General features: G+C 44.9%; 1 protein-coding gene across 4 annotated transcripts in view; it reads right to left on the bottom strand.

Annotated features, from left to right (window-relative positions):
- The window catches only part of PRKAR1B (protein kinase cAMP-dependent type I regulatory subunit beta), a 152,572-nt gene that overhangs the window by 77,894 nt on the left and 61,332 nt on the right, over positions 1-13,346 (bottom strand). For all 4 annotated transcript variants that reach the window (XR_004693528.2, XM_060282444.1, XM_035130525.2 and 1 more), the window contains one exon: positions 1,985-2,143. Coding sequence is in view for 3 of the 4 variants with exons in the window: in XM_060282444.1 (XP_060138427.1) it covers positions 1,985-2,143 (159 nt within the window). In the remaining variant the exon portion in view is untranslated. The remainder of the gene's footprint in view (positions 1-1,984; positions 2,144-13,346) is intronic.

The following is a 13,346-nucleotide window of genomic DNA, read 5'->3' as shown; positions in this document are numbered from 1 at the left end:
GTTCGAATCCCCGCAACGGGGTGAGCTCCCGTTGCTCAGTCCCAGCTCCTGCCAAACTAGCAGTTCGAAAGCATGTCAAAGTGCAAGTAGATAAATAGGTACCACTCTGGCGGGAAGGTAAACGGCGTTTCCGTGTGCTGCTCTGGTTCGCCAGAAACGGCTTAGTCATGCTGGCCACATGACCTGGAAGCTATACGCTGGCTCCCTCGGCCAATAATGTGAGATGAGCGCCGCAACCCCAGAGCCGGTCACGACTGGACCTAATGGTCAGGGGTCCCTTTACCTTTAACTGCTGGCTTAGCCACATCTCAAGCCACATCTTAGCTGACTGGCTGATATAGGACATGGAGTCAGGATGTATACAAGGACCCAGGGAAGAGGGATGGGGGCTAGCAAAGGTCCTGCTACCTGCCCGCTCGTTGTGCAAAAAATCACTTATCCACACAAAAAGAATTATGCCCAAACGTCACTATAAGTACCCAGATTCAGATATCCAAACATTGGGAGTTTGCCCACTTCCTTTTTTTCCTTGCTTGTTTCTACTTTGCTGGTGGACGGCAGCCATTTTGGGGCAGAAACCATGCAGGAAACGAGCAAGATCGGACAAAACAGAGAACAGAAGAGATCGGACAAATCAGTGTTTTCCTTGGGCTGCAGCCACTTTAGGGAAAAACCACTGGAAAAAAAGGGGGGAATCAGACAAATCACAGATCAGAAATATTTGCATAAGAAACAATGGAAGTTGTAGACTTTGTTATGTGAATGTTTTCCTAATAAACAATTTCCAGGCAAACGTTCACATAACAAGTCTACGATTTCCACAGAACACGTATTCTGTAAGTGGGACCTGCGTGTATATACGGTAAATGCTGGAGAAAACAACAGGCAGAGAGGAAGGGGATACTGTAAGTCTTTTTAAAAAAAGAGGACTGAAAGAACAAAAATGTGGGGCTAAAGCAGGATAACTCTTTGTGGCCCAAAAGCAGCATATAAATAAACCATAACGGAACATAACATTTCACTTGGCTCCATCAGTATATAGTGGTACCTCGGGTTACAGACAATTCAGGTTACAGATGCTTCAGGTTACAGACTCCGCTAACCAGGAAGTGGTTGCTCCAGGTTAAGAACTTTGCCCCAGGATAAGAACGGAAATCGTGTGCCAGAAGTGTGCAGCGGCAGCAAGAAGGGCCCCATTAGCGAAAGCACGTCGCCTCAGGTTAAGAACTGTTTCAGGTTAAGAACGGACCTCTGGAACGAATTAAGTTCTTAACCCGAGGTAGCACTGTACAAATTTAATAAATAAATCTGGCAAATTGGCGAGGCAGCAAAGCCCCCTCCATTGGCCTGGCTGGACCAACCACCACTGGGCTCCTCCTCTCCCAGGACTGCCCCTATTACCGTTTGCAGTACATCCCATGTTCTCTAGCGCAGTTATTATAATGGCAGGCAGGGTGTTCTGTGGAGTGAGGAAGGGGTCTCAATGGATGAGGATAAGGGCAACATCAGCCCTTCCAACTGGCCGACAGTATGGAGTCCCTGGATTGGCCAAGTGCAGCCTAAGTACTATGGGCTGGGCTTTCAGCCTCCACTTGTTCAGAAGAGCTGTAATTGCTGATCTTCGGGTTCCAGCTTCCCACTACTTCCATCCTTTTTGCAACTTCCAGGCTTAGATTTGGGTCCTGACCTTTTTCCTGCTGGCTAAATTTCTGGAGGCAAAAGGGGAAGGCTGGAAACATCTCACTTCTCATAAAGACAATATGGGATGGGCACATGCTGTTTACAGTGCCTTTCTCTCCCACAAATCACAGTAGAAACCCACTGCTGTTGACTTTCCAAGCAGAGCAGACACCGAGCCCTCAATTTTCAAACCCTTTAACCTCTGTTGTAAAACTCTAAAGCACCATACACTTTTACGGCATCAGTAAAGGAACCAGTGAAATAGCAGCAATAACTTAGGCAAATAATTAGGTTTTAAACCCACCATTAAAATGCGCCTGTAGCTGTCCCTGTCGATACCCCAGAGCTTGAGGTCTGTCTTGGCTTTAACCGTTGCAGCCCTTGGCGTTCCGTAGATGAGGGCAAGTTCTCCAAAGCTTCCTCCTTCTCCAATGCTGGTGACCCATTCTCCATTCACATACACCTACCGGTTAAACACACAAGAGAGAGAAGTGATGTGAGCATCAGTGATGGTTAGAGCAGGGTGCTGATAACGCCAAGGTTGCGGGTTTGATTCCCGTATGGGGCAGCTGCATATTCCTGCGTTGCAGGGGGTTGGAGTAGATCAGGGGTCAGCAAACTTTTTCAGCAGGGGGCCAGACCACTGTCCATTGGGGGGGTGAATGAATTCCTATGCCCCACAAATAACCCAGAGATTCATTTTAAATAAAAAGCACACATTCTACTCATGTAAAAACACCAGGCAGGCCCCACAAATAACCCAGAGATGCATTTTAAATAAAAGCACACATTCTACTCATGTAAAAACACACTGATTCCCGGACTGTCCGCAGGCCAGATTTAGAAGGCGATTGGGCCAGATCCGAGCCCCGGGCCTTAGTTTGCCTACCCATGGTCTAGATCAGGCATCCCCAGACTTCGGCCCTCCAGATGTTTTGGACTACAATTCCCATCTTCCCCGACCACTGGTCCTGTTAGCTAGGGATCATGGGAGTTGTAGGCCAAAACATCTGGAGGGCCGCAGTTTGGGGATGCCTGGTCCAGATGATGATGATGATGATGATGATGATGAAAACAATTTTATTATTTATACCCTGCCCATCTAGCTGGGTTTCCTCAGTGTCCCTTCCAACTCTTCCAATTCTATGATTCTACGATAAGAATAATTCACCAGTGTAAATTTAAACATATATAGAAGGGGGGACCCCAGGCCTGGCAATCAAATGTGGCCCTCCAGGCCTTTCTATGTGGCCGTCAGAACTCCCAATGTACAAAGGCAACGTTTACATTCACTTCTCTGCCTACTTTTGACATGCAATAAATCAACTAACCCCTGTGCTGCTAACTCCAGACTAAAGACAACAGCGGCAACACGTGGACCGATGAAAAATGAGGGCATAAATGTATATCTTTGTGTATATCTTTATAAGTTGCAGCGAAGCGATAGTCAAGAGTACAGTCCATATAGTATCAAAATAAAATTCATCCAGTGATATACCTGTATATTCCAGCGTATAAGACGACTGGGCGTACAAGACGACCCCTAGTGTTTCCAGTTAAAATATAGAGTTTGGGATACACTCGCCGTATAAGAAATACGACCCGGCGTATAAGACGACCCCCAACTTTTGAGAAGATTTTCCTGGGTTAAAAAGTAGTCTTATACGCAGGAATAAGGAATGCTTAGCGATATCTGTTGATGCAAATAATAGCAAATCATAGACAGTGATCCGGATAATGACAGCAGCAGTGGTTACATAGTTTTATGACCACTGCTCCTTAGAAGTTGACTGTAAACATTTCTGAGTTGAACACTGAGGAAGACGGCGTCAAAACAGTGTCATCATCAGTATCACTGTCTATGATTTGCTATTATTTGCATCGACAGATTATTTGCATTCAGACTATATCACTGGATGAATTTTATTTTGATACTATATGGACTGTACTCTTGAATATCGCCACATAACACCGGTCTTGAAAGATCTACATTGGCTCCCAGTACGTTTCCGAGCACAGTTCAAAGTGTTGGTGCTGACCTTTAAAGTCCTAAATGGCCTCGGTCCAGTATACCTAAAGGGGCGTCTCCACCCCCATCGTTCTGCCCGGACACTGAGTCCAGCTCCGAGGGCCTTCTGGCGGTTCCCTCATTGCAAGAAGCCAAGTTGCAGGGAACCAGGCAGAGGGCCTTCTCGGTGGTGGCGCCTGCCCTGTGGAACACCCTCCCATCAGATGTCAAAAAGGAAAACAGCTACCAGATTTTTAGAAGACATCTGAAGGCAGCCCTGTTTAGAGAGGCTTTTAATGTTTAAGAAATTAGTGTATTTTAATGTTTCTGTTGGAAGCCGCCCAGAGTGGCTGGGGAAACCCAGCCAGATGGGCGGAGTATAAATAATAAATTATTATTATTGTTATTGTTATTATTATTACTGGATGAATTTTATTTTGATACTATATGGACTGTACTCTTGAATATTGCTTCGCTGCAACTTATAAAGATATACACAAAGATATACATTTATGCCCTCATTTTTCATCGGTCCACGTGTTGCCGCTGTTTTCGTTACTTTTGACATGCAGCTGTCAGGGACTGGACGGAAGAGGAATGGTGGAGACCGCCTCCCCCTTCTCCTGAACCTTCCCGAGAAGAGGAGGAGGGTATAGATTTATGACAGTGGTTTGCAGAGGGTCACAGCTCAGAGATAGAAGGGGGGCAAAGCTGCGAAATAACAGGAGAAGCAGTGCAGGAATAGCTGGCTGACGCATTATCCCTAGAGAGCATTCCAGACCCCCCCCCTTCTCCCAGAACACGGAGAGCAATGGAAGTAGGAGAGCAGAGAGCCCAGAGGCAATTGTCCCTAAGCAGACACCGTAAGGGAGGTGGGGCTGTTGATGACTCAAAAGGGAAGAGGGGAGGAGATTACTCGGAGCAACGCCATTATCCAAGAGATAGCATTTCTACTTCTCTCTGTGTGAATATTGAATAAAAGACCTTGGTAAGAGCTTCTTGTCTTTCCATTACTGGCAACCTGCCATGAAGGAGAGGGATCAGATTCCCTAAAGCCTGACAGCGGCCCTCAGAACGCTGCTCAGAAGAGAATGTGGCCCTTGGCCTAATTTCCCCCCCTTCTGCTCCACCCAATGTATAGTAGCATAGGCTTTCTCATGTGTTATCCAAAGGAGATTGACAATTGCAAGAAATAGATTTGAACGAGAAAGGGCAATAAGAGATTCAGACCATTGCCTAACCAGTGTCAAGTGTTTACCCTTCCAACTTCAATATCCATTTTCTCTTAATCCCCACACCATAGGGATATAATTTGCAAACATTTGCAAATATCACAGAATTTTCCAAAACAAAACCCCTGGTTGCCCTTAACTAACTTGGTTTTATTGGGTTAAGGGCAACCAGGGGCAAAAGATAATGGACCCATTTGAGAAATAAATTGAGGAAAGTCTTTATTGATGACACAAGTGTAAAGGAAAAAGCCTCCTCCTTCCCCATCCTTGATGTACACTAGACTATAGGACTTCTGAGTCATCTCTTCATCTCACAACCCTGTAAATAAGGATTTTGTAATGGAAACCCTGTAAAGAAAACTTAAAGGAGAAAGAATGTATTGAGATTATCTGTATGGATAGCTATTGAGCTGTACAAAGCCCGTTATATTAATAACTTACCCTTTGTATCTGTTTTTTGTTTTTGTTTTAATTTGAATTTTCAAGCAAGTTTTAATACACAGATTTTTATTTTTATTTTTTTAAAAAAACCAATTTAGTGAAAGGAACCTAGTTGAAGGAGAAAATGACTGTTCTCTAAAATACACGTTGCAAAACACACATTCCAAAAAAATAGCTGTCTCTCTCACATGCTATGGGTCTCTGGAAGTCAACAGTCCAGAAACAATAGCTGAGCCATTTCCTTACAGAGTCACTAAAAACAACCACAGCGATTGGTAAAACAACCTGCTTTGCGGACAGAATTTCAAGTCTTCTTGCTTTTAGGACAAGGGCTGCTTTTGCTCTTTGAGCTTTCAGCTCCCTGCGGTGTGTTGGCATCTGAGGGTTTCCCCCAACAAACTCTTTGTAGAGTTTGGCGCGCACAGAACCAAGGGGTAGGGCTGTCACCGTCTTCCTTTTTCTGTTTCGGCAATACTGTCGGACTTGAAAGGAGAGGAGAAGGTAGTTGCAAGGAACTTTGCAGGAAAATACCACCATTGTGAAACTGAAAAGGAATCCAGCACGGAACAGGGGAAAGATCTTACATAAAAGGGATGCCCCCCCCCAATGCCTCTGCTTTATAAACTTCATTAGCAAAGTGGAATCCAAGCAATTACTGGAGCCGCAGCCCCACAGGAAGTTGCTTTATACTGAGTCAAACTTTTGGTCCATCTAGCTCACTACTGTCCACACTGATGGACAGTGGCTCTCTGAGGTCCAGCACTGGTGGGGGGGGGGGCCTTCTGGAGGTTCCCTCATTGCAGGAAGTGAGGTTACTGGGAACCAGGCAGAGGGCCTTCTTAGTAGTGGCGCCCACCCTGTGGAATGCTCTCCTGTCAGATGTCAAGGAGGTAACCTACCCCACGAGCTTCCATTGACAACTGAGGGCAGCGCTGTATCAGGAAGCTTTTCATATTTGATGTTTTGTTGTGTTCTTTTATTTTATGTTGGGAGCTGCCCAGAGTGGGCAGCTAGGTCGCCCCAGCCACTCTGGGCAGCTTCCAACAAATTGAAACATAGAACACAGGAAAACATCAAACATTAAAAACTTCCTGTTACAAGGCTGCCTTCAGATGTCTTTTAAAAGTCAAATACAGTGGTACCTCGCAAGACGAATGCCTCGCGCAACGAAAAACTCACAAGACGAAAGCGTTTTGTGATGTTTTTGGTGACTCGCAAGATGAAGTTTTCTATGGCCGCACTTTGCAAGACGAATGTTTTCTGCGGGGTTGGGGTTTTTTTGCCGCGGCAAACTGCGCTTCGCAAGACGAAATCATAGCAAGACGAAGCAACTCGTGGAACGAATTACTTCCGTCTTGCGAGGCACCACTGTAGTTGTTTATTTTCAGTGCTACTTTTCTAGAAAAAGCAGTGCCAGAACTCACCATGAACACCTCTTAAAATGGCAATGGTGCCCACCTGAGAGGTGCCAGAACTGAGTTCTGGTGAGTTCCATTAAAAAAACGACAGCCCAGTTTATTTCCTTGACATCTGATGGGAGGGCGTTCCACAGGGCAGGCGCCACTACCAAGAAGGCCCTCTACCTAGTTTCCTGTAACCTCACTTCTTGCAATGAGGGAACCGCCAGAAGGCCACTGGTGCTGGACCTCAGTGTCTGGACTGACCAATTGGGGTGGCTATGCTTCTTCAGGTATACAGTGCCGAAGCCATGTAGGGCTTTAAAGGTCAGCACCTACATTTTGAACTGTGCTCATAAACCACCCTTGCTCCCTTCTCTAGTGACCAAGAAGGAGCGTATAATGCAGATGTCTGGACATGCTGTAATTCTCCAGTGATGTGAACTTAAGAAGCTGCATTCGCTTCCCCAATAAAAACGTCATTTCCTAATATCAGCCTCATGAAAGGGGGGGGGAGTGTGTTGTGGGGGTTGGAGGAACTAACACAAATGACCAGAGTGTATGAAACAGGAAGACACTGTACTCAAAGTTTAAACCTCAAAGCTTGGCCAGACATGACACACTAAATTTTGTTTTCGTGATGATGACAAAGTGTATCGATGATGCATGGCCCTGTCATCCTGTCCTCTGGGCTGAAAGTTCAGCCACGCTAAGTTTACTTGCAAATCTGCCTCTTTTTTAAAAAAGGAGGAGGAGGAAGAAGAATGAAACATTGTCCGCTTGGAAGAAGTCTATTTAAGGTCCCAGCTTATTTTAGCCTTCTGGTTTCCTGAGAAAGAATGAAGAGAGGTGAAAAATATCAACCAAAAGGAGCACTCCCCCCCCCAAAAAAAAGACAGGGTGCGGGGAAAAGTTTTAAGAAATCTGCTTCTTGAGAGATGAAAGGACACACACATACACACACACACACACCAATTTAAGTAATGTAAGAAACCAAGTTTGTTATTTAGAGTAGAGTTGTGTTGGGTTCGGTGGTAAAGCACATGATTTGCATGTATTAAGCCTGAAGTTCAATCTTTGGCTTCTCTATTTAAATGGGTCTTAGGGGAACCTCTGCCTATGATATGGGAGAGCCAATTATTGCCAGTCAAAATGCTGGACTAGACCAAGGTAAGATAAAAAAAAAAATGTTGACAATTTTGTTCTTTCAGTTTATCTCCCCTCCCCCGCCTTAATCTGCAGCAATTTATCTGTTGTTGTTGTTGTTGTTTAGTCGTTTAGTCGTGTCCGACTCTTCGTGACCCCATGGACCAGAGCATGCCAGGCACTCCTGTCTTCCACTGCCTCCTGCAGTTTGGTCAAACTCATGTTCGTAGCTTCGAGAACACTGTCCATCCATCTCGTCCTCTGTTGCCCCCTTCTCCTGGTGCCCTCAGTCTTTCCCAGGATCAGGGTCTTTTCCAGGGAGCCTTCTCTTCTCATGAGGTGGCCAAAGTATTGGAGCCTCAGCTAATTTATCATTAGTGTCTTCCTTTTAATCCTCACAAAAGTTCATCAGCTTTTTTAGTGCAAATTCGTCAGCTTTCTTAGTGCGAATTTCCCTGAATAGATACATTTTCGCAAAGCAATTTTACCCAAATGTAATGCATTTTATTTTTAATTTTTTGCAGGTCATTTTCACCAACACAAGCATTTTTATGCACACTTTACCCTAATGTGTGCATTTGGGTCCACATGACCTGGGCTGGGGAATGGCATTGCAAAACTCAGAGAAGTGCAAATTTCAAAGGGTGGTTTACTTCGGTTTGCATAGTGTCTGGAAAGCATAAATTGGGTAGGTTCACCTTGAAATGCAAACTGAATCAAATTTCTCCCCCACCCCACCCCTCTGTGACTCCAGCTACAAAGGCTGCTCCTGCAGCTGCCCTGAGGCTCCCAGGGTGGGGTCTTGTTTAGTTGCTTGGTTTAGTTTTGGTTAAGGCGTATTATTTTTGCTGCTATTTCAGTGGGTTTTTTTTATATTAAAAAAAATTACTTCTGTTGTTAGCATTAGTACGAATAATTTGTGCATTGTTCAATCTAAGTGTGTATATCTATTTAGACGTTTTTAGCCTATTAATACTCATGCCCGTGGCTATTTCAACTTTGCTATGCCTTGCAACTTAAATGTTGAGGAAAGTTTATAGTTTGTTATGTAAACTTTGGCGATGTTGTGAGCTGCTCTCATAGAATCATAAAACTGTAAAGTTGTAAGGGACCTGAAGGGTCATTTAGTCCAACCCCCTGCGATGCAGGATGGCCATCCAACCTCTGCTTTAAAAACTCAAATGAAGGAGAGCCCACAGCCTCTTGAGGAAGCCCGTTCCAATGTCGAACAGCTCTTGTAACTCCCTCCTTGTTTCCTCTTTTCCCAACTAAAATACCCAGCTCTTTCAACCGTTCTTCATATGGCGTGGTTTGTACCATAGTTATGCAAGTAAACAGTTGATGGTGATGATGGAAAAGAGGAGAGTGAGAGGCGATATGATAGAGATTCAAAAATCTAAAGGGCTGCCACATGGAAGATGCAGCAAGCTTGTTTTCTCCTCTGCCAGGGGGTTGGACCTGAACCAATGGCTTCAAGTTATAAGAAAAGAAATTCCAGCTCAAAATCAGGAAGAACTTTCTGACAGTAAGAGCTGTTCTATAGTGAAACGGCTGAGCGTGGGGGTTTTTTATGCAGGGGAGAAAAGGGGGAAAGAGCGAGGCTTGTAAAATGAAAGTAACCAACAGGAAGGAGGTTTATATTTGGAAATATGGATCTGGGACTCCTCCCCGCCCCCATAAAAAAAAACACTTTGGAGCAAGTACTTTCAGAGGTGTTTTTTTACTGGAAGCCCATCATTTATGTCTCACCAGATACATTTAGGCAGATCGCCAGGCTTCATGAGGAAGCAATGCGACTGCCTGACCACCAAGACGGAAAGAGACTTAAGCTGCTCCTCTATCTAGATTTTCTGGATCCCGATACTTTTGAATGTGAATAAACAAGGTGACTGGAAGATGAATTGTAATGGCGAAGGAGCAGGCTTTCTAGGGATGGAAATGGGGATGCTACAGGATCTGGCCCAGATCCTGTACACATACACATACACACACTGCAGTCTTTCTCTCCTCTTCCCAGGGCAACTCAGGACTCAAAAGAACATGGTCAATGGATCATTCTGAGTAAAAACCAAGGGCAGCTCATTTAAACATATGCAAATCAGGCTTAGCGGAAAGTTAACCTATGTATGTATGCAGGCGGAACACAGTCAAGAATAACAACAACATTTATATTCGCAGTATTCTGTGAGTAATAGCATCCAATTGTGAGAGGGGCCATTGTCAGTAGTTCAAGAGAAGCCAAGTTGTTATGCAGTGTGGTGTAGAGGTTAGAGTGTTGGACTAGGAGCTGGGAGACCAGGGGAGAATTCAACATCACACTAAAGCAAATGTGTTTCATCAGAATGCAATATGGAATGATTTCCCCCCCCCTCCTCTCCAAGCATGGTTATGGGGGTCCTCCTCCTCCCCCCCCCACGCACTGATTGGAGGTACATGGGGGGTGCGGAAAGGGAAGCAAGCACCATTCTGCAAACATATGAGACTCCTGCAGATGGAGTTTGTTAGGGTTCAAATCCCCACTAGGTCGAATGGCATACGAAAGATGAGTTAACGAAATCTGTAATGATTAAATGGGCAAATGATGTGGGACGTAATATCATGATGGAGGATTGGGAAAGGTTGTGGAAGAAGAATATGAAATTTACTGCGTGTAATATTTTAAGAGAAAATATGATGAAAATTATGTATAGATGGTATCTTACACCGGTAAAATTAGCTAAGATTTATCACAAGCATGATAATAAATGTTGGAAATGTAAAAATCAAGAAGGAACCTTTTACCACATGTGGTGGACTTGCCCCAAAGTAAGGGACTTCTGGGAAAAAATTTATAATGAATTGAAAAAAAGTGTTGAAAAACACATTTGCTAAGAAACCAGAAGCCTTCTTACTTGGGATAGTTAGAGATGAATTACCGAGGAAAGATGTTATTTTTTTTTCTGTATGCCACAACAGCAGCAAGAATTTTAATAGCCAAGAATTGGAAGAATGAAGAATTACCAACGGTGGATGAATGGCAGAAGAAGATGATAGAATACATGGAATTGGCAGAGCTAACCGGGAGACTCCGGGATCAGAGGGAAGAAGCGGTGGAAGAAGAGTGGAAGAAATTTAAAGTTTATTTAAAGAATAAGCATAATATTGGATAGAATTAATTGAAGTGAAGGAGGTACAGAGAGGTTGTACAAATATAAAATGTAGAGGAGTAAATATATTTAGATGTAGTTATAAGTTTGGGAAAGGATTTGAAATATATGTTAAGTTACAATAATATAATATCAAAAAGGCTTAGTTAAAATGGAAAAAAAGTTTAAGGTCAAGATGTAGAAATTACTAAAGATGATTTACAATGTAATGCAGTTGGAGGAGGAATGAGGAAATCAACAGTGTTAGATTTGAACTAAGATATAGAAAGTTGGAATTTTATTTTTGTGCTTTTTGTATTTTTGTATTTTGTATTTTTGTATTTTGTATTCTGTATGTTTTCGTTTTTGTTTGCTATAAAATCAATAAATATATTTAAAAACAAAAAACAAATCCCCACTAGGTCATGAAGTTTGCTGGGTACCTAAGACCAGAAACCCTCTTTCAGCCTAACCTACCTCTCAGGGTTGTTGTGAGGTTAAAATGAAGGGAAGGAGCAGAAATATGAAGGCCCGGGGGAAAACCGGAAAATTTCGGGGGGGGGACATGGCTCCCCCCCCCATTTTTCCCCTGAAGCCTTTTTTGTGTTTTTTTTCGAAAAATTGAAAAAATAAAAAAATAGATTATGAAATGTTTTATTTTAACATGATGAATAAAATATTTTAAGATAAGGGGTTCAAATATTTTATAAATCATTAACATTACATCTCAGGAAATGATTCTGATTAAATTTCATGCCCATTCATTGAAACTTAGTCCCACTTCCTTCTTCAGTTCTTTTTATGAGAATGTTTTTTTAAATACTGTGGAGAGGAAATATGAGTAATTGTTACTTCTGGATTTTTAAAAATTGTTTTGTGGAGTTGTTTTTGTTTTTGTTCCACATAAACTAGTAAACAGTTCAGGAGATTTGGGCTTTCCCCAAAGAATCTTGGGAACCATAGTTTGTTAAGGGTGCTGGGCATTGCAGTTCTGTGAGGAGAAAACCAGAGCTTCCAGGGTAGTTTTATTCCAGGGTGGGGTGTGCTGAAATATGGATGGGGTGTGCGCAGTGCCGCATTTACGTATAAGCTAAACAGGCTATAGCTTAGGGCCTCACTCTCTTGGGGGCCCCCAAAAAATTAAAGGAAAGAAAAACGATGTACATTTCCAAAAGATAAGATAAAAAACAAATAAAATAAAAGCTACACACAGCAACAGTGGCAAATGGCTTTAGATACCGATTAGGTCCATAAATTGTTGTTGTTGTTGTTTAGTCGTTTAGTCGTGTCCGACTCTTCGTGACCCCATGGACCAGAGCACACTAGGCACTCCTGTCTTCCACTGCCTCCCGCAGTTTGGTCAGACTCATGTTGGTAGCTTCAAGCAAGGGCGTACCCACCACGGGGCAAGTTAGGGCAGCTGCCCTACTCTAGAAGCCAGCTGCCCCCCCCCACAAGGGCGTACCCACCGCGGGGAAAGTGGGGGCCGCAGGCTGCCCCTCCCTAGAAGCCGGGCTGGTGGGCAGAGGCGGAGCACAGCCCGGCGGAGCGCGAGTTCGCCGTTCCCGCCCGCTGCGCTGCGCCCTCCCTCCAGCTCCCCGTCGCGCCCTCTGGCAAGGCCAAGCGTGGCGGGGAACCAGAGAGCGCGGTGCGGCGGGCGGGAACGCCGAACTCGCGCTCCGCTGGGCTGGGCTCCGCCTCCGCCCACCAGCCCTGCTTCTAGGGAGGGGCACAGCCCAGCGGAGCGCGAGTTCGCCGTTCCCGCCGCGCTGCGCCCTCCCTCCAGCTCCCCGTCGCGCCCTCAGGCAAGGCCAAGCGCGGCGGGGAACCAGAGAGCGCGGCGCGGCGGGCAGGAACGCCAAACTCTCGCTCCGCTGGGCTGGGCTGGGCTCTGTCTCCGCCCACCAGCCCGGCGCCTCTGAGTGCACTTTCCCCGCCCACTTTGTGGCCCCTCCCCTTCCGTGCCTTGGCCCCTCCCCTTGCCCCCCCCTAGTTTTGATCCTGGGTACGCCCATGGCTTCAAGAACACTGTCCAACCATCTCATCCTCTGTCGTCCCCTTCTCCTTGTGCCATCCATCTTTCCCAACATCAGGGTCTTTTCCAGGGAGTCTTCTCTTCTCATGAGGTGGCCAAAGTATTGGAGCCTCAGCTTCACGATCTGTCCTTCCAGTGAGCACTCAGGGCTGATTTCCTTCAGAATGGATAGGTTTGATCTTCTTGCAGTCCATGGGACTCTCAAGAGTCTCCTCCAGCACCATAATTCAAAAGCATCTATTCTTCAGCGATCAGCCTTCTTTATGGTCCAGCTCTCACTTC

This window comes from Zootoca vivipara, chromosome 14 (genome assembly GCF_963506605.1).
Source record: "Zootoca vivipara chromosome 14, rZooViv1.1, whole genome shotgun sequence".
Lineage (NCBI taxonomy): Eukaryota > Metazoa > Chordata > Lepidosauria > Squamata > Lacertidae > Zootoca > Zootoca vivipara.
The sequence above is the reverse complement of the archived record's forward strand: the minus strand, read 5'-3'. Positions and strand labels throughout refer to the sequence as shown.